This window comes from Theobroma umbraticum, unplaced genomic scaffold (genome assembly GCF_002168275.2).
Source record: "Theobroma umbraticum cultivar Fairchild unplaced genomic scaffold, ASM216827v3 scaffold_95.0, whole genome shotgun sequence".
In the NCBI taxonomy this organism is placed as follows: Eukaryota; Viridiplantae; Streptophyta; class Magnoliopsida; order Malvales; family Malvaceae; genus Theobroma; species Theobroma umbraticum.
The window spans coordinates 6,917,019-6,943,439 of NW_018397257.1; the positions used below are offsets into that span (position 1 = coordinate 6,917,019).

The following is a 26,421-nucleotide window of genomic DNA, read 5'->3' on the forward strand; positions in this document are numbered from 1 at the left end:
TTAATCAAAATTGAACATCTACACATGAAAACTTGACAAACAAGAAATTTTACAAGAAAAACATGTAAAGCCTCTTGCTGTGATAGAACTTATTGCCACGTAATCCTCGATATCCCATCCAAACACTCAAATAGGCACTGTTCTTAAACAGAAGAATGGCTAGAAGGAGGAAGTGATTCAAGCAAAGGAGTGAAACCGCTTAAAAGCTAGAAGTTTCTAATTTCTTATTTACTCTCAAGAGGAAGGTAATTGAATTTCTTGCTGACTCTAACGAGTTTGGAAGGATAATTGTCAATGTAACATCATAACATAGTAAAGAGGCCTAGCATGGAAAAGAATAGCCTGTCAAGAAAGCCAGGAAGACTGCCTGCGAGCCAGAATGGCGGGTTTTAAAAGTTTCATTGAAATTTTGAAACCGCTAGGAGGAAGCAGGCAAGTCATTCTTGGCTTTCAAGCAAGACTCTCTTCTTCATGCTAGGCCTCTCTCTTCCTCTCAAATTAATTAGTCATGATCGTCGATTGGCAATTGCCTATTCGCGGTCTTCAAGTGTTTACTTATTTATAGTTTTTTTTGCCCCTAGAATTAAATATTTGAATATTAGAATATTGGATTCAGAACTTCTCTTCTTTATTTTATTTTCTTTCTGCCGCTCTAAGATGAATACATCAATTAATTAGATGCTGAAAAATGGAACATATTCTCACTTCAGCTGGAGGGACCCAAGTTCAAATTAATCTTGCAGCATGGCACATTGGTGCAGCAACTTGCTCCAAAAGTCAAATCCCATTTGTCTGTCCATTAAGGAATTTTCATTCCGCCATTAATGGTATTTTATACTTAACTTCTTAAGTTGAATTATATCATGCTTCTTGCCATATTAAATATTTCCATATATATGTCCCCCAAACCCAATTAAATTTACCAAAAGTTTTATTTTTATGCATAATTTTTTAATTGCATGACGTAAGGTTAGGAGATATTGCAATTAAAAGGTTCAAATCAGAATTCTAGATATATAAGACCTACCATTTCCCATTAGGCTCAAATCTGAAATAAGTAAACAACTCGTTTTCTCTTTGGACCTTATATCTTTAGGTTCAAATTAATCAGAATAAGACCTAACATAACATATTGCTAAAAGAACAATTACAATTATATTATCTTCCACCCACTTTTAGGTATTCTTTATTTGCCCACAGAACTTGTCTGTCCACTAATATATGATTTAACCCGAAAAATCAAAATAAAATTTATTATTATGGTGTAAATTTGGAGCAATTTGATTATCAATTCAATTATTAATTTGAATAAAATCATAAAATCAAAAATCAAAATTTTAAATTTATATATATGTGTGTGTGTGTTGGTATAGGAGAATCAATGTCATGTGAGCATCATCTGATTTTTTGTATATGGGTCTTAAGCTCCTATCCTTTTCTATAATTTTACAGACTTTATATCCTCGTTTTTGAAAAGTTTAAAGTCTGCAGATTTCTAACTTTCTAAAAGGGGGGAGAATAAATTCTACTAATAGTGATTCTTAGAAATTTAGACCCTAGAAATTCTTTAGTGGTCATGATAGTTGTTTGCTTTATAGTTAATGATTCTAATGCAGCATATTTAAATCAAGAGTCAATTTATTTTTGTCACAAGGAAAAGATTTTGTTCCAGTTGACATTTTTTGTTCTCAGAGTCTACCGTGCATTCCATTAATCTTTGCAGGCAAGGCATATTGGGTTTGTCAATAAAGCACATTGATCTTGAGTCTTTTGACATGTCCTGCAATTTCATGCCTATTGGTCAGAAATGTAAGCAAAGTCTTTTTTTTTTTCCAATTTTTTCTTCTTGCTTTGTTGGGGAGGAATGCACCCATTGATTTAGCAAATTTGAACCTTAACCCACTCTCTTTTTATATTGGACTAAAAGCCTGTGGGCAATAGCAGGAAAGCTGTTCAAATGACTTTGTTCAAGGAGGTCAAGCAAGTTTGGTTGGACAATATTTTGGGCCAGTGCTATTTGAAGCCTTGAAGAACTTTCTGCTTTCATAAAAGTTAGATCAGGAGGAAGTTTGTCTGTGCTGTGCACTGAAGACAAATGTGGAATATATATCAACATGGGCTGTTTCAGAGGTGCAAATTTAAGAAATGAGAGAATAAAACAGTTGGCAGATTGATGGTATAGTGGGGAAGTTAGTTTTGCGCATATAAACAATCTTAATTCATCAATATTCTTTTCACGTGTCATTACAACTAGAATATATATGGTCTTTATTCTTTCAAGGACACTATAAATACAGACTTCAGAGCGCATTATTGGCATATTAGATTTCTTTTACACATGAAACTGAGAAGAAGAGAGGCATTACATGAAGATAAAGAGTCTTTGTTTGGTAGCCAAGGATGATTTGCCTACGGCTTTTCAGGTGGTTAATATTGATGCTATGATTATGAATGTAAAACCCCTCGCTCTGGTCTGCAGGCAGTCACCTTGGCTAAGCTAACAGGCTCTTTTCTCTTATGTTAGGCCTTCTTTTCTTCCTGTGTAGAAGCTTAATGCTGATTTTATATATGCAATTATAAGAGTACTATTTATCACTGACTTGCTACTCAAAAAAAAAGAAAAAAACATATATCACTGACTTAAATTGTGCAATTCTTTTCTATATATATCTGCTTCCAGGACAGGCTATATATATATATATATATATGGCATAGCAGAAGCTACACATCACACCCTGAATTGAAGCACCAAGTTCCCCATGCCAAGGTAAGACATGATCGCATTTCGGATGCCAGAATTTAGCTTGGTTTAATTATATAACTTAAAAAATGCACAATAAATTTATACATATATAGGTGGATATGCACTATATATTGACAATAGACGCTGCATTCAACAGTGGAAATTAAGTGGAAACACAATCACAATCGAGAAGCAGTGGATGATTCAAATCTGAAATCTGAAGGCCTCCCTCTTTCTCCACCTATAAATTGACAAGAAATTCCTGCCACTGCAATTCCAGTATAAATCCTCGTGAGAGTGTAAGTGTTTTCTTATTTCCCTTTCTTTTTTCCGAAAGTGGAAATAAATTTAAAAGAAAAAAAGGAGAAAAATGTTGACAGTGGAATAATCTTAATCCTGCAAGGTATTGGTGACACTGTTCTAAGATATAACAATAAATTTCTAATCAAAACTTCGAAATGAAGGCGCTAGGGAAAAATTAGTTAGTGTGCATTTCTTTGATACATAGCTTCATGGAGAAATTGTGTAGCAATTTTGATTTGGAGCTTGTTGAGTCAAATAAGCAGGAATATGGCAATTCGGAAATTATAATTCTTTTGTCTCTTGGATCACGCTTCAATGGGAGGATTTAGAAAACCAGCTTTTTCCCATCGGGTTTCATGTTCTAGAATACTACAACCAATTCATCAAGTAAAGAGAAACACACGATTGAGGCAGCATGCTGCTCAGCTTGGAGCCAGAGTAGAGGAGTTAGGGTTCCATAAATGAGAACGTGTTGCTGTTTTATGAAAGCCAATAGGAAAGAAGGCATCGAATCTGTCCAAAAGTTAGGAAGGAAAGTTGAGCTTGTCGTGGAATTGATTGAATTAACGAGTCTAAACAAATTGGAATCAGAGATAATATTTATCAACTAATTTCCATTACCAATCTTGCTAAGGTGCGGTTGGAAGAGATTGACTCCATAAAAAGCGCCACCGAAGAGCATCTGGAACAACTTAACTTGATGGAGAAATCAGCTAAAGATCGCTTTAGAGACGCTAAACTGAAAGAGCAGTTTCAATCGGATGAGAAGGATCTTGAACAACAACGTCAAGAGCTCAAAGCTGTTGGAAGAACTGAGGAAAACAAATATGAAGAGCGATTCACAAAGAATTCCAATGAAAAGAGCAGAAACTTAATGAATTCGCCTATCATGATCTGTACTCTAATGTAAAAACAGTGGCAATAGAAAATCTTCAGGCTGCAGCCAATCTTGAACCTGTTGTTCCATTAATATTCCAGCCTGTTTGGGTTCGCAGCCTCCTACCCAACATCAACAACCAGGTTCCTAAACCAATATTGGAGGGCTACGGTTCCCTCTTTACTCAATGCATCCTCGTCCCGAACAGCAACCTGGTTACCATTTCCTGGAGTTGACATGAACATAAATCCACACTTTTGTATCTGGTAATTAATAACATCCTAAAATTATCCAAGGCATCCCCTTAGTTGCACTTGGCCACTGCCTTTCGGTGGCTTTGGTTACCAAATTATTGATTTATTGTTCATGATTCTTGAATAATATTTTGACTTTACTACAAAGGAGAGAATATATCCTAATGAACATTCACTTGAATGTAGACTAAAATCCAAAGACTCATGCCAATTACCTCACTAATTTTGTTTCAAATATTTAGACTCTCTTAAATGTCATGTAATTATTGGATAATTTTAAAAGAGAGATTTATCAGGTCAACTAATTCATAAATGAGATATTCCAATCAAATCAATAAATTATTATCACATCAAGTCAGATAAAAATACTGAGACCAATAATATTTTTCAAATAAAAATGTATAGGTTCATTTGATTTGATTTTATTATGCTAATTAATAAACTATCTAACTATTATACCTTTTATAGATACCCTTATCCTAATAGTCAATGAGTTCTTTTCTTTAATACGTGTGACCTTGAACCACACAATGAGCGGTAATCGTTTCGCAACTCATAATTTCCCTTCTTAATATTCGAATTTAAGACTTCTAAATTAGAATTTCAGGTCCTTAACCACTTGGATATTTCCCGTCAGAGACATGAACTATCAATGAGTTCCTTTACCTGAAGATTTTGTTCTGTTTGACTCCATGCGTTTGTAATCAACAACTCCCTCATGAGCTTTTCTTCTTTCAGGAATCCTTTACTCAAGATTGGAGAGAATATGTTCCATTATGGGCAGTCAAATGATGCATACAAGGAAGGAGAGGAAATGGGCTCCAATTAGTAAAGATAATTAAGCATATAACAAGAGGCCGTGAATATGAAATCAAATTCCATTCCATCTAAAAGTTTTAAAACAACTATTTGATGTACTATATACTCCATTGCCTGAAAGTATAAATACAGATATCAGGTCCATTTTGAGCATGAAATGAAGGGCAATCGATCTGGGATAGAGGTCTTATATGAAGATAAGAGTGTTGTTTGGTAGCCAAGGATGACTTGCCTGCAACTTCCATTTCCAAGAGGTTTTCCAGAGGCAAGGAAACTGACTTTGAGCCTCTCTTTGTTAGTTCCCAAGCAGTCTCCTTGGCTAATCTAACAGCCTCTTTTCTTTCATGTTAGGCTTTCTCTTCTTCTATATGTATTTGCCCCCCAAAAAACTCTGTGCTCTTTCTCGATGTATAAGTCTGTTCAGCTATCAGATTTTGCCATGGATGAAATTTTGTTAGCAATTAGCATTCAAGTTTTATTTTTAATTTATTTTATCCTATTTTCATAATCATTAATTCAGATTTCATTTGGTTTGTTACTTTCGATATTTGATTTTTTTTTCTTTTACTTTTTTACATTTACCTTTAAATTTCTTTAAAGTAAAATATTAAAAATATTAAAAACAACTAATGTAAAAACATTTATTGACTCAAAAAATTTTTAAAAATCTTTAAAAATATACAAAATAAGTAATATTTGATTAAAAATTTGTGACACAAATAAAATGTAACTCGCATTTGAACATAATTGTTTTATATAAACAATTCTAAAAAATACATAAAAGACTTGGGAAGACAAAAAAAAATGAAGAAATAAGCTAATAATTGTAAAATTTATACATCTTAGTATTTGGTTTATTAATTGGTGTATGATCTCTTTATGTAAAGAGTAAAGTTTAAATCCCTCTTCTCTTAATTATAAAAAAAAAATTACACAATTTATTTTCAATACATTTCTACTGACTTCTGCCAATATCCACAAATCTTTTTTCCCCCAATAAGCCGGGGCTGATTCTGGGAAGTTCATCATATGTACAAAGAGATTAACTTTAATGTAGGATTGGGTTGCTTCAGAAGTTAAGGATTTATCTTTTGGTTTGATTGTTTATGACAAGGCTCCCCTGAGATTTTTACTACACATTTGCTGCAACAGTATTTACTAGATGTTGCTTCACCTTTGTTGTGTATAGTGGGCTCAAATCTTTCAAAGATGAAGCCACAGTTGTGTCTGTGGAGGAAAATTTTGTTTTACCAGAACAACTTGTAGCCAAGACAACAACTTTCCTAGAAGAATATTGCTTAAGGTTATAGCCTAACAGTAATTAACTAATCATAACATATGCAAAAAGGAAAATGAGATGTTAAGCTAAAATTATTCCCTTACCTCCAACTATTTTGAGTATATGGTAAAAACAGCATAAAAATAGCCACATGCAAGGAGGATAAAAAAGGAAATTTTGATTAAATCAATGATCATGTTGCTTAATTAATGAATAAATCACAATTTTAATTCTCCACTAATATATATACTTAAAAGTATACAACATGATATAGAAGCAAAAGAGTCACAAATAAAATCTTAAGTTCGAGTCAGAGTACTTTCTCTTGTACCCAAAAAAGAGAGACAAATCCTCAAAGTTCTAAATGATGTTAATGTCATAATTCTATATTTTTAACTCAAAAGATATATTTATTAATTGAAGAAAAACCTTTATTTATAAGTTTAAAATCCATCTTATCTCTTACTTATGTAAGTCTATAACATTAACTCAAGATTCATATGTACGAAAATGTATCAATTGGTTCACTTTTAAAGTAGTAATGCAAATAAATTCCAGCAATTTCATAATTTTAGTAGCAAACAACATTGGGAATTTGGGATTGTCATGAACACAAATTGCTTGCCGTTTTACTAGGGTCTAGTGGAAATATACTATCCCTCAACTCAAGTTCGGTTTAATAATTTTATCTTTCTATTTTCGAAAAACAAAGTAATTTTATCTTTCTTCTCTCTCTTTTCTTTTTCTTTATGACATTTCAAAGAAGATCAAAGTGGAGACATTTGAACCGTAGACCTTTCCTTTCAATGGAAGGTCAATTTCCAAGCATGTGCATTTTCACAGTTATTCATATCCTTTTGAAAGTGCTAAAGGTCACTCACATTGACATTCCTCTTGAAGCAATGATATATTCTTTCTATCATAAGCTTCAAAACCAAAACCAGATACATGGAACAGAATCTATTCTTGGATGATGAAAAGTGGTGGCAACCTTGGACTTATCTCAAATTATATTTTCATAGGGCCTATAAATAGAGGACTTCAAAACAAAGGTTATTGCATCCCTCTAGAGCTTGAATTTTAAAGGAAGAGAGCTCTAATATGAGGATCAGAGCCTTGTCTCATAGCCAAGAATGACTTGCCTACTCGTTCTGGTGAAGTGGGTATTCTGATATAAGATTACCTTTAAAGGTCTTTGTCAGCTCCCATGCAGGCAAGCCAGTCTTGGCTAACTTGACAGGCTCTTTTCTCCATGCTAGGCCTTCTCTTCTTTTGTATATGAGCCATCTGCAGCATTCACCTTGTGTCAGATAAATGTAGAAGAATGCAACATAACATTCTTCAAATTTGTAAGATACATATTAGGAGAATCCATTCATTTCTTTCTCGTGGTAAAATTTTTGTTTAGTCTGGACCAAACTATGGACCCCTGGACCATGAAGCTGTGCCTTTCTTCATCAGCAAGGATCGTGCCAATTTCTTTGAATCAACCATCCCCTGCATATCAATTCAGAGGACAAATTCTGGCAATGGCTGGGACTTCACAATTCTGGATCTCTTCCTTTTCTTAACCTTTGCACCTTCAGCTGGAAATCTATAAGTGTCTAAAACTACGCCATACTCAAGGGCCACTTAGCTTGAGCCCATGTGGCAACTCTGAGTTTAACTAAATCAAAAACCTGGTCAGCACACCAAATAATCCTCTAAAGACTGTATCATTCTATACAGCCACACTGACACAAATAGCATAAAAGCCATGCACCAGATTTTAATCTCCCCTTTCCCTGCGAAACCAGCATTCCAAGTATTAAACGAGTTGATTTAAATCCTTTGGGACAACCCAAGTAACCTCCCATTCTCTACACCATCTTCATCCCACTTGCCAGACCTCAGGACAATGGAGTAACAGGTGTCTAACTGTCTCAGGTTCCCTCTTACAAAGCCCACACTCAGCTCCCTCCTGGTCAATTAAGTTCCTTTTCACTAGCTCCTGCTTGACGGCAACTCTCTCATGCCAGCACCTGCCCAACAAAATATCTCAATATGGTGAGAACCAGATTTTTCCAAATATTTCTCCAAGTCTTATCCTCCCCACAATCCTGCAGGAGAACTTGTTTACAAAAAGATTTAACACTGTAATTCCCTTGTGGCCGATCCTTTCCATGCCACGGTGTCTTTTAGTTCCCTACAAAGGTGGCACTCCTCAATAGTGGCTTTGAGCTCCAGCCACTGATGTTCTTCCCATCCTAAAGGCCTCCTTCTTAGTTCCACTTCCCATGACCATCTATCATCTTCCCAAATACCGAACTCTCCAACAAACCTTCTTTATTTTTAGCAAGGGCAAACATCCTCGGGTATAGATTTTTCAGCACACCTTTCTCTACCACATGTCAGTCCAAAGCGTATGTTGCATCCATCCCCAATCACCATCTGTAAGTTGGGGTTAACCTGCATAAAATAATGTTAGAAATGGATAGGGGTTTTGATGATGTTAGTCCACAATCTAGAAGTTCTCCTATTAGTGTTTGGCTTAGGCAATAGATTCTTAGAATTCCCTCTTACTTTCTCCACAATCACCTCTCTCCACAGCCTCTCTCTCTCGGTTCCGAACCTCCAGATCCACTTGTTAAGTAAAACTCTATTCTTTTAACTCGAGACTGTAATACCTAATCCCCATTTTCCTTGAAGTTACTCACCTTTTTCCACCCCACTAGGTGCATCTTGCGCTTCTCTCCCGTTCCTTCCCACAGAAATCTCCTCTCGATTTTTTCTAACTCTTTCACCACCCCTTTAGGTATTTGAAATAAGGACATGAAGTAATAATTGCAGTGCTTATGCCATTTCTTGCTAAACGATTAGTTGATTCTTTTCTTTTCCCTATTTAAGCTTGCAAAATGTGTTGAAGTTCGCCTTCTAGGGATCATTATCATGGTTTTCATTCACAGGTAAGTTACATATTGGTTTTTCAGAAAGCAATTTGTCAAGAGTCAATTGGAAAGCAGAGTTTTTGCCTGTTTAAGGAATAGAAAGCTTTAAAAATTCCCTCTTCTCAAGCACCAATTTTTTTGTTTAGAGCAAAGCACACCGATTTTTCTGTTTAGAGCAAACATGAAACATGGTTAACCCTATACTTATTTTGGAGTTGTGTACCTTAAGCTTCAGTTGACCAAATAATCTAAAATGTCTATAATATGTTGCTGCTGATAAGTCCTTTCTCTTAATTTCTATCATGTGTTCCATGCTTTTGCAGTATCTTCCTCGTTATATAGAATCAAAGCAGCCCATCTGTGACAGATTTGCAGTCCTGATTTCAGTTGCAATTACATGGTTATTTGCTCAACTTCTAAATTCAACTACTGTGTACAAACACAAACTGAGAACAATCAGATTGGCTGTCGCACTGATCCTGCTGGATTCATTAGCAGAGCTCCTTGGTGAGACTATGAGAACTGGTACAAATTTTAACATGTCAATGATTTAAGATACTCATATGTAATATATTTATCTTTTTTTTTCCTATAAATGGTGCATTATTTTACAACATAAGGTCTTATTCCCATATTTTTTTTCCTTCACTGCAGGATATATATTCCTTATCCCTTTCAATGGGGAAGCCCCAACTTTAATGCTGGAGAAGCCTTTGTAATCATGGCTCCTGCTTTTGTATCTCTTTCTGAGGTTTGATCCTTGACAAACTTTCAAACTCTCACTTGGATTTAGCCTTTACGGAATCAATTCCTCTTAGTTTCGAAGCCAAAAGTGGGTAGGGGTACGTTTAAACCATCAAGGATAATGGTCTTACTCTGACGTTATATCATCTAAATATGTATATAACTTCATTTGCCTCCATCTGAATCAGGAATTTGTTAAATGCAGTTCAATATGATAGCACTGTTGGACAGTTTTATCTAATATTTGTATCGACTTTTGAAAACTTAAAGCTATAGAATTTGATCTCAAGGGGGAAAAAATATAGCAGTGGAATTATTGGTATCTTTAAATTCCATTAATCATCTTCTTGTTATTTGCAGTCAACTGGTACATTCTTTGCAGCTGCGAGATATGGAAGTGCCACTCCCATGCCACCTTCTGTTATTAGCCGTGGTACTGGCCGGCTGTTAGGATTTGTTTCTTAGAAGTCTAAGTGAACAATACCTTGACACTGGCCTAAGTTCTAGATTGTCCTCTCTTTTACAGTTAATTAATGCAGTTTTCCCTCATTTTCAGGGAATAGGGGTTTTGCTCAATGGCTTGCTTGGTTCTGCTGGGACTACTGCATCAGTGTATTAAACTTGAAACTTAGGTATTAAACATATATTGAGTTCTGGATCATTACAAGGATATCTGCCAGCCTGAACTCTACTTTGCTCTTTAGAGTGAAAATGTAGGCCTGTTGGCATTGACAAGAGTTGGAAGCCGTAGAGTGATTCAAGTATCAGCTGGGTTCATGATTTTCTTCTCTGCATTTGGTAGGCCAGCAATTCAAGACTAACTCAATGTTGTTTGTCGATTTTGTTTCAAAATTTTATTAATCTATATAAGTTGAAAGTGCATTCCTTGTCACAAACAGGAGCGCAAAGTACTTTTTCCATTTCTTCTTTCTTCCATTGATGCTGCCGCTGATTACTCATCTGTGGCTATCTCATGTCCTTTACCAGGAAAATTTGGAGTTTTTTTCACTTCTGTACCACTGCCCATTGTAGCAGCTTCATACTGTGTTCTCTTTGGCTGTGTCTCTTCTGCTGGTCTTAGCTTTCTCCAATTCTGCAACCTCAACAGTTTCAAAACAAAATTCATATTAGGCTTTTCTTTCTTCATGGGTTTATCAGTTCCAAACTACTTCAGAGAATATTATCACGGTGGTTTGAGATTGGCTCTCCATGCTGGTTGGGTAAGATTCCTGGACTAATTTTCATCAAACCTGCATTTACTTTCTGTTTCTCGACTTAAATAAATCAACTCACTTTCTGTTTATTAATTTTTAATATATTTGTTCTTCTTTTTTATTGAACTGCAGTTCAGTGACATAGTGCTTGTGATCTTCATGTCTAACACAGCAGTTGCTGCTTTGGTTGCCTTGTTCTTTGATTTAACACTTTCTCGAGAAAATGATGAAACCAAAAAGGATAGTGGCTTGAAATGGTGGGAGACAAATCAGATGTTAGGAATGATGAATTCTAGGCGCTACCCTGCAGGGTCAACAAGCTTTTCCCAGCTCTTTAGTACACTTGAAACTAAACAGCATCTTCTTAACTTCATTTGAAGGAGAAAAGGATAAACTGTGGTTAGTTTTGCAGTAATCATTCTTTGCTTTCCAGTTCCTTTTTAAGCATTAAAGTTGAATTAATTTCCAAATCTTCATTTTCCTTCTGCCCCGATCTTCAAATTCTGATTTCCAAAATATATCAAAACCAAAAGAACAACAACAAAAAATCAAATTCAAAAGAGTGAGAACAGTTAACAGTGAGCTTAATCCAATCACTGATTGCCTTAAATTGATCATGTAAGCATAGCCCCAATTGAACTTAACAAATTGACATATCAAAGGTTGGCCTCTTGCCTAGTGGTCCTTGTATAGAAAAATAATGTGTTACCAACTTATAAGATTTGGATTCCATCACAAACCGGCAGCAAAGAGTTGCTATCCACCATAGAACATGATTCATGTCTACATTAGGCATACAAAGAAAGCAAAGATCAGAAAAGAGAAAAAAGATGCAACAATTGAACATATGTGATCTGCATTTTTCATTTTTAACTATCCATTCTTGCCTATGCAAGATTTTTTACTTTACCTAGAAGGAAAGAAGAATATATACCTACAAGTAGGGGTGTGCATGGGTCGGTTTCGGTCGGTTTCGGGTCTGTTTTTCATCAAAACCGATCAAAAATTTTTAAGATATAACCGACCGAACCGTAATGATATAAAATCGGTTTCGGTCGGTTTCGGTCGGTTTTTGATGATGAGATCAATGGGTTGACTTAAGATTGAACTTGGGTTAAATGGGTTGAATTGAACTATGATCTATGGGTTAAAATGGTGTATAATGATTAATGGTGCATAAAATGACTCGTGGGAGACTGGAGGGGGCAGGCCCAGGCGGCAGGGGGGAATCGGGACTCGTGGGAGGGGGGCAGGGGGAATCGGGACTCGTGGGAGGGGGGCAGGGGGATCGGGACTCGTGGAAGGGGGCCGGGGGGAATCGGTAGGAGTGGGAGGCGGGGCCGGGGGGAATCAAGTCGGGTCCGTCGGGTGGGGGGGGGGGGGGCTGGGAGCCTGGGAGGGGGGACCGGCCGGCCAGGGGAAATCATTCAAATCAACACAACAATCAGGAGTGGGGGGGGGGGGGGTCGGGGGAAATAGTAGGGGCGGGCCATGGGTAGCCGGGGTAGCTGGGGTAGCTGGGGGGCTCAGTTTTTTCGATCGGTTCGCGGGGAAAGGATTCCCCCCGACGACCGAGCCGATCAGCGACCGAGGCCGATCGGCACAACCGACGGTTGTTTTTGCTATGTGGACGGTTGGACGGTTCACCAACCGTTGCCCACTTCCTACCTACAAGGATTCAACTGAAGGTAGAACCCAAAATGGAAAGGCAGAGATTTTGATTAAAATGTGATTTGTAAGCTAAGTGATGAATTCATCAAGCTGTGCACTCTAAGGCCCCCCTTTTTCCGTCAACAACCATATCCATCCAATTGAAAATTTGAAGTGTCATTTCTTAAAATAAAATAAAGTAGTCAATGTTAGACAAAGATTTTGCTTTTTCATTTGACTTTATGTTTATTCTATGAAAAGATTTCATGAACATTTTCCTTCAATAAGAATTCTCCATTGAAGATTGAGAAGAACATATTCCACTGTTTGGGTGGCAAGAGGATCTAAAATTAGATGCTAACATTATAAGGCTTATCAGCACTAGTACTGTTCCTTTCAAACTCTATATATACCAAGTACCTTCTTCCCCTTGGTGCATAAAACTGAGAAGGAAAGAAGTCTTACATGAAGTAAAGAGTCATGCTTGGTAGCCAAGGATGACTTGCCTGCACCTTTCCCCAGGGATTCAAGTAAATGGCTAAGAAACCTGAAACTCCTTTCAGGTTGCCAGGCAGTCACCGAGGCTATTCTAGCAGGTTCTTTTCCCTCGTGTTAGACCTTGTCTTCTTTGTCATTAGTTATCTATATATAAATCTATGCTACTACATAGTATGGCATATAAATGTGATCTGCATGATATATTGGTTTGCTAATTTGACTGAAATGTCAAGTTTTAATGTGTCTATGGCTGCATCCAATGTTCAGATCATGAGGCCTATGGATCATAAGCCCCGTTCATCTCCTCTTTTTTATCCTTTGTTCTATCTTTCGTTATTCTTTCCGTTCCCATCTCCTTCTTGTTGCCTTTCTTTCTCTCATTGACTCTCACTGTTGCTGACTTGCTTCATTGTTGCCGCTGCCAGACCTTACGGTCCTTACCTGCCACGGCTTCGAACGCCAAGGAATCTTTTTCCTTGTTTATTCCTCATTTCCTTCGATACCCATTTTTAATACTTCACTTGAGTTGCTGAATTGCAAGAATTTCATGGGAGTCGAAGTGGAGGTTCTCGAGTCTGAGAACCTTTTGGGAGATTGGGAGGGACCAAATTTTTGAGGTGGTTGCTATTCTTACAACCACACTGAGTCAACTGGGTTGTCTATTGGATTTAAAGTAAAAAATCACTTAGTTACAAAATTATTGCCACTTTTATTGATGAGATTGTCTTTTTCATCCTTAGTTTGTTCATTGCAGTTGTTGCATGACCTTATGGGATTTTGAGCAGTTAGAATAGAACTTGGAACTTTGAATAATCATTAACAATGGAAGAAAAGGAGAGAAAGTGAGGAAACCCGATCAAAGTGCGTATATGGATAACTTCAATTGGTGTTTGGTTGTCGAGAATGTGAATGAAAATGAAGAGAAAATGAGGAAATAGATAAATAAAAAAAGATAGGAGAACAATTTCATGTTAGAGAGAGAATTGTTGCCACAACACCAAATATACTGCTGGCAAATGTTAATTTCCATTGACATCCATATATATACATGTTTAAATAAAAGAATTATAGAATGAAAAAAAAAAGGAATTTAAAAGAATTATTAGAGAAATTAAGGGACAAATTATGTTATTAATTAATTTCATCCAAACTTTGGTTTGCTCATATGATAGGAAAGAATCAACTCCAACCAAAGCATGTCCGCCTTTGCCTTCTTGTCACTCTTTTGCTACTCTTGAATCTTGTGTTCCTCTTCATATTGGAAGCTGTCTTTACACGAACTTGACCCAACACCTTTCCACAAGTTGAACACGATCTGCAATCAAATCACATACAGTAACTAAAATACGATCACATTTCTCTCTCTCTCTCTGTCTCTCTGTCTCTCTTAAATAACAGGAAAGAAAGAGAGAAAGATCAATAATTCATTTTGCAAAATGGTCGAGGAACAAGTGAAAAAATTATACAATACATGGAAAGATGAGATTACTTACACGAAGCCGCCGTCGAGAGCCAACCTGCAAAAATTCAGGCAGTGAGAGCACCAACCATGTACCATCGTTTTGCCGTAATCTGTATCAAAGCCTGGAAAGTGGGAACCCAGAAATTTTCCTGGACAAGAGTAGACCAGAAGAAAACAAATGCCCCTTTTTTTTGGCTTTCAATGTTAGGGTTTTATGGAGGTGTAATTTTCTTGGGAAGCAAGAATCCAAGGGAAGCCCGGCAGGGCATTGATGTTTTTAAGAGACTTGGGCTGTCTGTCTCATTGACTTGATTGGCCTTATTCTGGAACCTTTTATAGCTAGTGAGCTGAATAAGTTGGCTACAAACTAATCGATAGGAGATGCCTTTGCTGTTAAGGGAACATCTACTGATAAAGTTGGACGTTGGAAGTGTGAAGATTAAGCAAGGTACGACTAAATATTGGCACAAGTTTAGGTCTATGGAGGAAGTTTGACTATTTCTATATCCAGAAAGGCAAAAACCGATTACTCGTCCAGGTCTAGTCGGCCTCATTCCTCACCATCTTCTTGTTTTTAACTCTGGCAGAATTCTTTCCTTAAAAAATTAAAACAATAAAAAAAGAACAGCTAAAGCAGATTGGCCAAGGTATTATTCATTAATATATTCACATTTGGACACCCAAAAAGTAAATACAGCATTGACGAAAGTGAAATATTGCAAAAAGATAAATGTTTTTGTGGCAACCTTCCTGACTCACTCTGACAGAATATGCAGTGGGAACTACTCTAGCATACGCATACCCACGTTTGCCTCTAGAATCCGCCGCTTCACTGAAGAATCCAATTTAACCACACGATCGACTCATTAGCAACTCGTATTTCGGGTCCATCCATCCTTACCATCTTGAGCAAACCAGGGGCCAAACATAACTAGAAAATTGATTTTTCTAGCCGGTCCTCAAACTGCCTGCCTACTCAACTAACGATGCAAATCTCGGCCAATCCACAAGGAGAGCAACAGAAGACACAAAGGAAAAATGAATAAGTTAAGATTAACAATTTTCCACCTGGAAATGGCAAAATTTGTTAGCGACGCAGTAAACGGATCACCAGGGCCATGTCTTGCCTTTCACCTGCTTCCAACAATTAGCAGACATTTAGAATAAACCCACAAATTTATAACATCTATTTTACTCCTCTACAAGTTGGCAGTGCTTCTGGTTTCTGCCTCTGCTTCAGGGTTTTTTTTTTTTTTTCTTTTTTGACATCATCGCTTCTTTTTTTTTGTTAATTTCTTTTTTTGGTGCTGGGAAACCAACCAATCAGGTGTTCAAATGGGCCATTGAGCAGGATATTATCACACCAATTTACAAGACAACAATCTTGAGATCAGGTTCTTTGCCTGACCCTCCTGCCATTGGTATCACCATCTGAAAGTTGTGCCCACACACTCCGAGATTTTCCACCACTGCTATGATCCTCATCACAACCTGCAACTGTCTTCAGGAGCTCTGACTGAAGTGAAGGGCAGTTCTCTTTTAGGTATTCAAAGCCATCCGTACGCATGACAGCTGCAAGAAGACCACCCATTAGGGATTGAGATAGCAAATATATTGCACAAGAAAACTTTCATTCTTGATTTTAACCTTTCCAACTATCTACATTGCTCCTGAGAAGGAAGATAGTCTATAAATATTCTAAGGTTTAAGTCACAAGAATATCTAAGAACAAGCTAAAGATGTTAAAAACTCCAACAAGAATAAGCTCCACCCATCATTATTCAAGAGAAGAAGGATTTTAGAAATTTCTCTGAAGTACATACTATTATAGCTAAATCCACAGTTGCTTCCAAAACCAAGCTAGTTTCATTAAATCATGCATGAACAATAATAAGCTCACACATGAAAACTGCAGACTCAGCACGTGGCTGAATCTCGACAGTAACTATTTTTCCAACCCACGACTTTACTTGAGCATAGGTTCTCACGCACACTAAGTGGCCTATGAAAAAAGGAATAGCACACAAGTGTCACAACAACATGAAACATGGGCCTGTTCCCCCCGTGCCCTTACACGTTTATTGCTAAACACACATACAACAGCAATTGCATATACAAGGGGCACAATAAATTTTGAAGGTTGAGGATTCAAATTTTGGAAACTTATTATTTCACAACACTTTATATCTTATTGATGAGAAAATATGGAAGTAAATGTCAAAGAAAATATATAAAAGTGGAAGAAGGTAAAAAGACCTGCAAGTTTTCAGCAGCAAAATCTGAGACAACAGCTTTTAACTCCGAAGCATGATATTGGTCAGCCAAAGTAGAATTTTGGCAACAGAGTTTACAGATATATCTTGCAGAGATGGGATTCACCACTTAATTTCAGTCTCTCCACACCATACCCATCTGCTGCTGCTAACAATTTTGCTATTAGTGTTTCAGATATTGATGACACAGAAGAGAAGGTAGACCAACACTCTCCACATCTTCTGAAAGAGTGTCTCTGTATATAAAGTGCAACAAGGCCTGTTTGACACATAAAAGAAAAGCAGAAATAATGATTATAATACAATCACAGGAACAACACTCAGATCTAAGCCCTTAAAGGAAAGGCAGAAAAAGGATGTGAATGTTTTCACCTTAAAAACCTTTGGATCAAGATTGGGTGATGACTCTCTTGCTTTTCTTCATCCATCCCATCAAAAAATTCAGATCGAAAAACAGGGGATCGAGCAGCTAATACCAATTTATGGCATGAAATTTTTCCCCAGCCACATCAAATGTAATGTCTGAACCTTGCATATTTTCCAGCCAATACCAAAATTGTGTCCTATATTAGACTCTGGCACCTGAATTGAGTGTAATCGTGAACAATCTATTGCTGAAACGACAACTCCAACTGTACAATTTATTTTCAAGCAATCATCCTTGATGTAATCTGATGTTTCAAGTAACGCTCGTCTGAAAAAACGCTTGTACCCCCTAGATTAATGAGAACAGAGGAGAAAGAATAATTACTTACGTACAGCAGCATGAACAATACATAGACTATTAACAGATTCCATTCAATTAGCTATAGAATAGGCCTTCCCAAGATCAATATTATAATCAAATAAGTAGAAACTCAAACACTGCAGACACCCGAAGGTACAAGTGAACACATTTCAAAATACACAAATTCTTCGATAACAAAACAATTTATTCCTAACAAAGCAATATCTCACCTTGCTTACACGATAATTTATGTTTTATATTGAAATTAAAAGCTGATAAACAAGAGTTTTCAATCACAAGTCCAGCTGAAACTTCAGAAAGCATCTTTAGCATATGATATGTGTATAGAGAGACACCCATAAATCTGTTAATACTAATATAGTTCCCACAACCAATGTTCTTACTTCTCCTGATGGCAAAAGAATATCATTGGGTCCTCTTTCCAAACAAGAGGTACAAAGAGATCCACCACATTCAAGATATTTCTTTTCTATAATTTTTTTGGAGACAGTCACATTGCTTCAAAAGTATGAAGGAGTAAAACAACAACGACAAAGTTAGGCTCCGTTCTGTCGTTGTTTCCGCTACTTGGTTTTCCGTGCATTAAAATTAAAATTGTGATTTTGGTTTCTACCAATCGCTTTTGCGCAGACTCTATTCATTCAAATTCCAAATATTTTATCATTAATAAAATTAAAAAAAAGAACGAGGATATAAAGGGAAGAAACCTACCACATACTACCACGATATTTGAGGGTATAAGGCCCACTCTCAAGGGACCGATCGAAATGGCTATGAACCTTATGCTTGCCTTTACCGCTCTGATCCACAAGCGTCAGCTCGAAAAGCGCCCTAACATCGGTGCCTTCGCTAGCCAATGCAATGAAAACGGAGACGTAAGTGGAATTATCTTCTGGGTTTTTGCCGTCGGGGTAAAAGTAAATAGCCCACTGGTAGCCGCCCACAGTGAAATTGTCGCTGGCAATGTGCTTCCCCACGCCAATCCCTTTCGCTAAGCTGTATCCCTGGATCACGAACCGGTGCGATCCGTTCACCGTCTCCGTCACCGACCGTGAGCTGGTTGGAGAAACCAGTGGGACTTGCTCAGCTTCCGCCGTCGCCGTCGGCGATGTTGCGCCGTTTGTCATTGGGGTATTTCAATGGTTTAGGGTTTTGGATTGGATAGGTTCATCGAATTGAGGAAGAATTCGAGTGGAAGTTTCAAGAATCGTAGGCTTTTTCTATCTCTGGATTTGATTTTGTTTTTCTATAATAAGTAGAACGGAAAAGGGCAGACGATGATGTGAAATTCATACACATCTATAGATCCTCCTTGTCTTCTTGTCTGTATAACTTTAAAATTACAATCTTGACCAAGCCTTTCAGAGAAAAATATATTCTCACCTCCAAAATGTCATTTCTTTTTCTAAAGTATTTAATTTAATTTGTTTTACATATATCTTTTTCTGGTAAGTATTTTTTTTTTTATTTTTAGAGTGAAAATATTTTAGTATCTCTTGAAATTTTATTCTAAAAAATTAAATAATTTTAATCTTTTAATTATTATTATTATTTTTACATATCATTTCAGTATCAAAAATAATTTATATGATATCTCATTTGAATTGGACATATTGCGCCGTTTGCCACTAAAATTATTTAACTTTTTAAAACAAAATTTTAAGAGCTAATAACATATTTTCACTCCTAAGTCTTTTTTTAACTCTTTTCTATTTAATCATTCTCTTCTCTTTAGGATCACCTCCAGGACAGTCTTATTTAGAATATTTCCTCTCTCTTTATCACAAGATTTTTTTGTTATAAAATTAATATATATAGCTTCAAGGGATCAAATTTGGATAGTAAAACCCATTATGCTCATAACAGAAATGAACACAACTAAAGAACTCTTGACATACATCGTGATTGCGAGATGGATGTTCACAGTTCTTTAACTACTCATTCAATGGATTGGAACACAAGAAAGAACAAAGTCAAGCTTCACTCTACCTCCTGCATTTGCCCACTTATTTACTCATCAATCTTTTTTTACCCAATCCTATGTATGACAATCACAAGTCACAAGCTTCGAGCTTTAAACAACAAATGGTCACCGATAGAATGTTCCTACTTGTTAGTGCTTATCTTAGGTTAACGACCAAAGAAGATTTGATACAAACTGTTAATCTGCAATAGTCATCTTGAGTGCAATGAGAGTAAAAATTAAAATCCAAATGTGATGAAGGTAAATCGGAGTTGTTACAACATTGATCCTGTCGATTTCAGCCGTCACGGAAGCAATGCAACAAATTTTGGCCAACTTTTCCCCCCTTTATACTCATTCATTAGTTCCCACGTAAAAGAACTACACTTGTGCAAGTACTATGTACTCTCTTCACTCTTCTGCCTCTCCATTATGGGTCTCAGAAACATAAGAAGATGCTGCGGCCTTTCCTTTTCTATCTGATGAGGCTGTGAGACCAATGTCCATGCTTTCCTCAGTTTTTGGCTTCTGCAGAAGTTGGCGCTGATGCTGCAACACCTATAGAGAAAAGAGAAAATATGTTGAGAAAACAGTAGATCTGGCAATTTCGAACAAGATCACATTAACACAACACGAAATTAGGAGAGTTCAGATTTTCTATAATTATGTTCATGTCATAATCATGTGAACCCGTTTATGCCACAAAAAATATTTGTCTTATGCATGTTGACATGATTAATCCGTATATGACATGTTTAATTAGTCTTATGTAACAGGTTTATACATTATTCAACATGTCTAACCCATTTAAACTCATATATTGAATTAGTATATCTAAAATACATAAAATAACTTACTATTCATATTTAAATAAGTTAATCGTGTCTAAATAGATTAACATGGCTAAACAGGTTAATTGTATTTAATGTGTTAACCTTGTCATGTCATGAAATCTGTGCAATAAATGTGTCGTTCACATGTCGACCCGTTTATCTGTTGTGCCCTTACCTTTACATCACACAATTACCACACATTAACACAAATTGCTAGCCCTATAAAACAGCAGTGATAAATTGGAACAGAGTTAGCTGATTTTACATTTTTTGATGTCCAAAGTTATTTTAACCAGAAAAACAACCCTCTAAACATAAGACAGAGACAATCAAATACCCTGCATCCTATTGCAAGCAATGCACTCCAAATCTCACCTTGATCACACAATTATATGGATATATAGTCTACTGAAGTCCTGTGAAAATATGTATATCCTAAGGTAGGGCACAAGAAATTACAACTGTCTTTGAAAATTTTGCAACACAATTCTATAAAGAAAGCAAGAATAGCACGACAATACTACATAAATGATACCTCAATCTTCTGTTGAATAATCTTCTTCTGAGCTTCCAACTGAGAATCTGGAATATTCTGATAACTACCCAATCCCTCTCCTGAATTTCCATTGGCACCAGGTAACTGGAAAGGGACAAAAACACAATGTGGGAATTGCGGAAAGGACAAGTTTGCATGTCCACCAGGAATGGCAAACTGTTGTTGTCCAATGAATGTTCTTTCCCCACTAGATTCGACCTTGGTGGAGTCAGCTGAAGGCCCATAAGCCTGAGGAAGTACAGCATATCCAGAAGACCTGCATGGAAAATGCACAAGGTTATAGTAACAGTTGGGACTAACCAACTAATGCACTTAGAACCAGATCTGATCATGTAGAAAAACTGGCATCCATAGGACAATTGGAAAGCATAGCAGATGTGAGTGCAAAGACCTTGAAGGTCTAGAGAGGCCTCTAAACCAATGAACCACTGTTCAGCTTTTGAAACTAGCACTCAGATGCTACATGCTCCACTTGTGTTTAAAGGCTCCCCTTCCATTTGGGTTAGACAATTCACTTCATTTTGCCACCCAATACTCACTAAATATCATATAGCTCCTGTGATAGATCTCATTTAAATGATTACCTTCTCATATAAATTTATGATTTCATAAATAAATTTGAAAGAGGCTAACTAGAGGAGAACTGTGTTGCCACTCTATAACGGCCTATACACACACAAAACTTTTCCACAGCCCAAAAGTCAAACCAATTAGGTCTGAATGCAACATTCCCAACTCTCAAAGGTATAAGGAATTGCAATAACTGATAATTAGTGCACTACAATTGGCACATAATAAAAAACACATGGGAAAAAGAGGTGAGGTTATATAGAGCCAGCAAAATGAGGAAATGCAAATGTCATCGACAGACATGCAATATTACAAGCATGAAACTACCTACCAAACTAGTGTGTTTGCAGAAGGATAGACGTAGGATTTCTCGTATATTGACGCCGCTGCAGCAGCAGCCTGAAGCCTGGCCTGATGCTGGGTCAAATTATCAGTGGCCATGTCACCACCAGGACCTTGGGTAGCTGAACTTGTGCTCGACCCTGTTCACACTTTAACAATTAGTCCATGTTTTTCAAACAGTGAAGTCAGTTTGGTTAACAGCAAAATTACAAAAATTAGAAATGAAGCAATATCGCTGCAGAACAAAGTCGTAATAATTAATGTCCAAATCCCAAATTCTTTGCAAATCAAAGCAGCTTACCAGCTTCTATATCCCATATAATAATGGGGATAAGGAAAAGGTTATCCCCAAAATATAGGAACTAAAACATAGAAAACATCTTCTATATAGGCCTCAGAGTTGGGGAGAAAAAGCCTTCAAGTAATGTAACATACCAAAGTGCAAGCCTTGAAGCATGGGTAACAGCCATGGACATTTTGCATTATTGCACCTTTCAGGAGGCACATACCCTAGCTAGCTTAAATGCAGATCAACAAGGCATAAAGAGATAGCAACTAAAAAGATGAAGAACTGAATTTTGAGCTAATAATGGGCAGGGAACATAAATACCCCGAAGTTAACTTTACCCAATACCTAGGAGAAAGCAACAAACTTTTAAAAGTTTTGCAATTTATTTTTGCATGATGCATATTATCTCAAAACCAAAAAGCAGAACTAATGGCTGGCATACATCAGTTTGGATTTACTAAAAAAATCAAAGTGCTCAAGAAAAGATTTCACCTTATAATAGATAATGTCACAATGAGATTACCTTGTTGATGAGCATCCGACCGAGGTCCATGCTGCCCCCCGGCTGAGCTTGTTCCGTTTTCAGGTGGTACAACCAGTGCTCTGCATGTAGGGCAGGTATGCTGTCTCTCTAGCCATGATCGAAGGCAGTGCACATGAAACAGATGTCCACAAACTAACTTCTTTGCTGTGGTCATCTCTTCTCGACATATAATACAAGTTGCATCACTTCTGTTCACCCCATCAGTAAGCAGTTAAGAATAGCAACTCAGAATACAATTAAAAGATTCTTGAATATCATAAAAAATAACTTCACAAACAAATATTTGACTCACGCATTGAGCTCTTCTGGGGTTGCATCTGGGAATCTATCATTCATGTTTGAAGTGATCTTCCTATAACGCATGTAATCAGCAACACGAATTTTGAAATTCCTAAAGGTCTCATAGAGCTCCCGTATTAAGTGCAGAGGTACACCATAGTTCCTGCAGAAACCAATTAACAACCATCCAATGAATTAAGCTATATGATATTTACAAGTGGATCAGGAGATCTGAGACTTTGGTAAAAAATACCCTTTTTTTTTTCCTTTATTTTAAGACCTTGCAATGCCCACCAAGCCTTCCATTAAAAAGTGGCAACTGGGCAGAAATCTCAATACCTCTAGGTGAGTCTTAGTTCTCTTGAGTACTACACTAAACTTTTTTCAGGATCAGAAACTAATTTTCTGTGTCAAGACAGCCAAATGTAATAGAAGCCAAGTTTTGGTACTATCCCATTCATATATCAGCAAACCCATGATGGAAAAGCAGGAAAAATAACTGGATATATTTATGCCAATTGGTAATTATACATTCACTGACATTGTACCTGAATTACATTTTCATGTCTCAAGGATATAAAACAGACGAGAAAACAGCTATCAAACTTGCTTGTACTCTCTAGATATGTGAGAAAACAAGTCTCAATCTAGAATGCCTCATCTACAGCAATTCTGATAAAAAACCATGTAGCCCTAATAACATAGAGGTAAATTTGCTCTGCTTCTCCATTCAACATGTGCATGTTTATAACCCAGTAAATACAATCTGAAAATATGTAACTCACTACCAAGATTTGAGCTTAGGTTGATGTCCATCAGCCCAATGCATCTGTATATATTAGAGAATTCTAAATGCCTAATGCCACCCTTCAAAATAAAAGCTACCAAGATAACTGATAGGATTTGAAGCATGATACAAACTCCTAAATGAAAGTTAGCATTCTATCCAAAACCAACCAGAAAGATTTACAGCACAGCTTATAAAATTGCTTTAACTTGCATTATGCCCTCAATTCATGCAAGCCAAAAAGTTTTATAGTATCTCATGCATTAGAACATTATCCAATAGCCAAAAAATATATATGCAGGTGTATAATACAAACATAAATGTGATCATGCAGAAACTAAGAACAAGTAGCTTACATGAAAATCACAAGAAAGAAGCACAGATACATGGACAAGTGAAGCAAGTCCCGAATGAGCTCCAAGTAGAAGGTATAGACAGCCTTTTTTTCCCATTGTCCTTCCATAAGCATGTCACTCACATAGAAAACATATTTTACAAAGGTTGACACTGTCGTTGTTGCCAGTATCATGTACCTACAACCCAAAAGAAACTCAACATTAGTCAAAGCAAGAACAGATAAACTAGAAAACATACATCTAGACCACTTGCTAGCGCAGCATAAAACATATTTTCAGCAACTTCACAAGCTCACAATTAGCAACTAATATATGTCTGAATGCCAGACAAAGAACAATGGTACATGTGAAAAAAACATATACACACACAGCACTTGCAAAAATACAAGAGGGAGGAATAAAATATGGTCACATTTATGTAAAGTACTGTAAAACAAAGAATAGTTGAATTTTTACACACCTTTGCTCTTCCAGGAACCTTAATATTAGATAGGTGATAGACCTAAATATAATGTTAACTTCATTTATCATTTAATTTCCATCATAAATACATATTCAAAGAGTTTCTCTGTTATCTCTCTATAGTCTAGCACTCCTTTACGACATGCATAATTTTCCAATCCTTCTTAATCATGCTCCTAAAATCCAAGATCCCAGTGCATATTTATAAGGACCTTAGTAAATCACAAAACAAGAACTGTGACTTCAAGACCAAGCTCATCCTTGCCAATCCATTTTATTAAATCTAAAATACTCAGGACAAGGTAAATACAAAACGTAATTGAATGATGGCCCATTAAGCATGACAAATAGAAATGAATTAAGAAAATTTTCAACTGATAATCACGAAAGAAAGAAGAGGTGCTAACTTAAATAACTTACTCAAATGAAAAGAAGAGGGAGACTGAAGCTTGTCGTGTTTGGATCAAAAACTTTATAGAACTGTACAAGAACAGGCAATCTAGAAGAAGAAGGAAACCCATAAAAGAAACTATCCGAATGTGGGACAACATGGAAACAGAAGGGGTTGTCTCAATGTACTCGACTCTCTTCTGTGCCAACCAATGCAAAGCCTTGATTAACAACAGAGCCGTAACCATTGCCAGAAACGTAACAGAGAAGTCCTGCCGAAAAATGGTGATTGCAAAGAGGATCTCCATGACCTCCCTCCATGACTGTTCATTCAACCTCTCGATCTCAGCTTCACGAAGAGACCCAAGGAATACTCGTTTCGTTAATTGCCATAAGGTACACATTATGACAAGGCCCATATTGAGAAGCAGCACCAAGCTGATCTTAGAGGTTGATAAATAAACCATAGCAGGATAAAACTGGCCTCTACTGTTGAATGCATGATAAATTACAGCTAGCGTGGCGACTAAACTGAGACTGGCATAGGTTCGCAGCCTCATCATTTTGCTCTACCTGATACCAGACCACAATATTCAATCAAGAGAGGAAAATCAAAATCTAGAATTAACTTTAAAACTATATCTTCTTAATCGATTACCCTTACTCTTTCAATGCATTTAATTCGCTAGGAAACAATTATATACGCACTAAGATCAAGTGAAACTATTAAAAAAATCAAATTTCATTAATTTTCTATATACTGCACAAAAAAAGGGGGCACTTTGCTAATTCAGATATAGTATCATGCTCACAAGTAATCGCTATTTCGATTGTTTCCCTGAAATTCTTTTCCTCCACAACCAAACAATTGATTCCAGAAACTCCCGAGAACGAAGAATTCTATTTGATAAGAGGAAAAGAAGACGGGATCAGTACTGACCTGACGGATAACTTCGTTAGGGTTTTCGCGGGAAATGGGAACCGACAACAAGAGGAAGAGAATCCCTTCGTGTCTTCTTTTTGCGGAAGAGAGATTTATCTGCAAATGCGACGGTATTTATTTTAATTCATTAATTGTTTATCCTATGATTTTTGCAACACCTTGAACAAGAAATCAAAGATTTTCACTTGAGCACTTTATTTGACGCGATTGCGGTCATCTTTACCAATCGGTCTAGTCCATGTGGACTGTGGGCCCTTACTTTCCAAATTAAAAACAAAATCTTTATTGGCTCTTGGCTGATTTGTTCATATAAATT

General features: G+C 36.7%; 2 protein-coding genes, 2 long non-coding RNA genes and 1 pseudogene across 4 annotated transcripts; 2 read left to right on the forward strand and 3 right to left on the reverse strand.

Annotated features, from left to right (window-relative positions):
* Positions 1-2,344: 2,344 nt before the first annotated feature.
* LOC110412712 (uncharacterized) lies at positions 2,345-4,957 on the forward strand. The gene is made up of 3 exons (XR_002444885.1): positions 2,345-2,767; positions 2,901-4,189; positions 4,916-4,957. It is a non-coding gene; the product is annotated as an uncharacterized LOC110412712 (long non-coding RNA).
* Positions 4,958-8,744: 3,787 nt separating this feature from the next.
* Positions 8,745-11,498, forward strand: LOC110412373 (putative nucleobase-ascorbate transporter 10; annotated as a pseudogene).
* Positions 11,499-13,266: 1,768 nt separating this feature from the next.
* Positions 13,267-16,025, reverse strand: LOC149527447 (uncharacterized). The gene is made up of 3 exons (XR_016351005.1): positions 15,530-16,025; positions 14,802-15,366; positions 13,267-14,623 (listed from the first exon to the last, which is right to left on the reverse strand). It is a non-coding gene; the product is annotated as an uncharacterized LOC149527447 (long non-coding RNA).
* Positions 16,026-16,076: 51 nt separating this feature from the next.
* BPM5 (BTB-POZ and MATH domain 5) lies at positions 16,077-19,180 on the reverse strand. Its single transcript, XM_021423230.2, is given in 10 exon segments — positions 16,077-16,350; positions 17,034-17,097; positions 17,100-17,129; positions 17,132-17,248; positions 17,251-17,302; positions 17,416-17,447; positions 17,450-17,530; positions 17,533-17,589; positions 17,592-17,758; positions 18,503-19,180. Coding segments are annotated over 10 exon segments (1,206 nt in total). The 5' UTR covers positions 18,919-19,180; the 3' UTR covers positions 16,077-16,160.
* Positions 19,181-19,756: 576 nt separating this feature from the next.
* On the reverse strand, positions 19,757-26,283 carry LOC110412757 (ERAD-associated E3 ubiquitin-protein ligase HRD1B-like). Its single transcript, XM_021423373.2, has 8 exons — positions 26,103-26,283; positions 25,193-25,735; positions 24,311-24,487; positions 23,181-23,330; positions 22,868-23,076; positions 22,045-22,195; positions 21,123-21,399; positions 19,757-20,312 (listed from the first exon to the last, which is right to left on the reverse strand). Exons 2-8 carry the CDS (start codon positions 25,723-25,725, stop codon positions 20,166-20,168), a joined length of 1,644 nt encoding a protein of 547 aa, XP_021279048.1. The 5' UTR covers positions 25,726-25,735; positions 26,103-26,283; the 3' UTR covers positions 19,757-20,165.
* Between the last annotated feature and the right edge of the window lie 138 nt (positions 26,284-26,421).

What these genes read in the sequence shown, in the direction of transcription:
- LOC110412757 (XM_021423373.2), bottom strand. Translation starts at nt 25,725, where the DNA reads ATGATGAGGCTGCGAACCTATGCCAGTCTCAGTTTAGTCGCCACGCTA. An exon ending in TCTGCAAACACACTAGTTTG is followed by an intron (nt 21,400 to 22,044) that starts GTAGGTAGTTTC and finishes TTTTCCATGCAG; the next exon opens with GTCTTCTGGATATGCTGTAC. An exon ending in TTATTCAACAGAAGATTGAG is followed by an intron (nt 20,313 to 21,122) that starts GTATCATTTATG and finishes TTTTCTCTATAG; the next exon opens with GTGTTGCAGCATCAGCGCCA.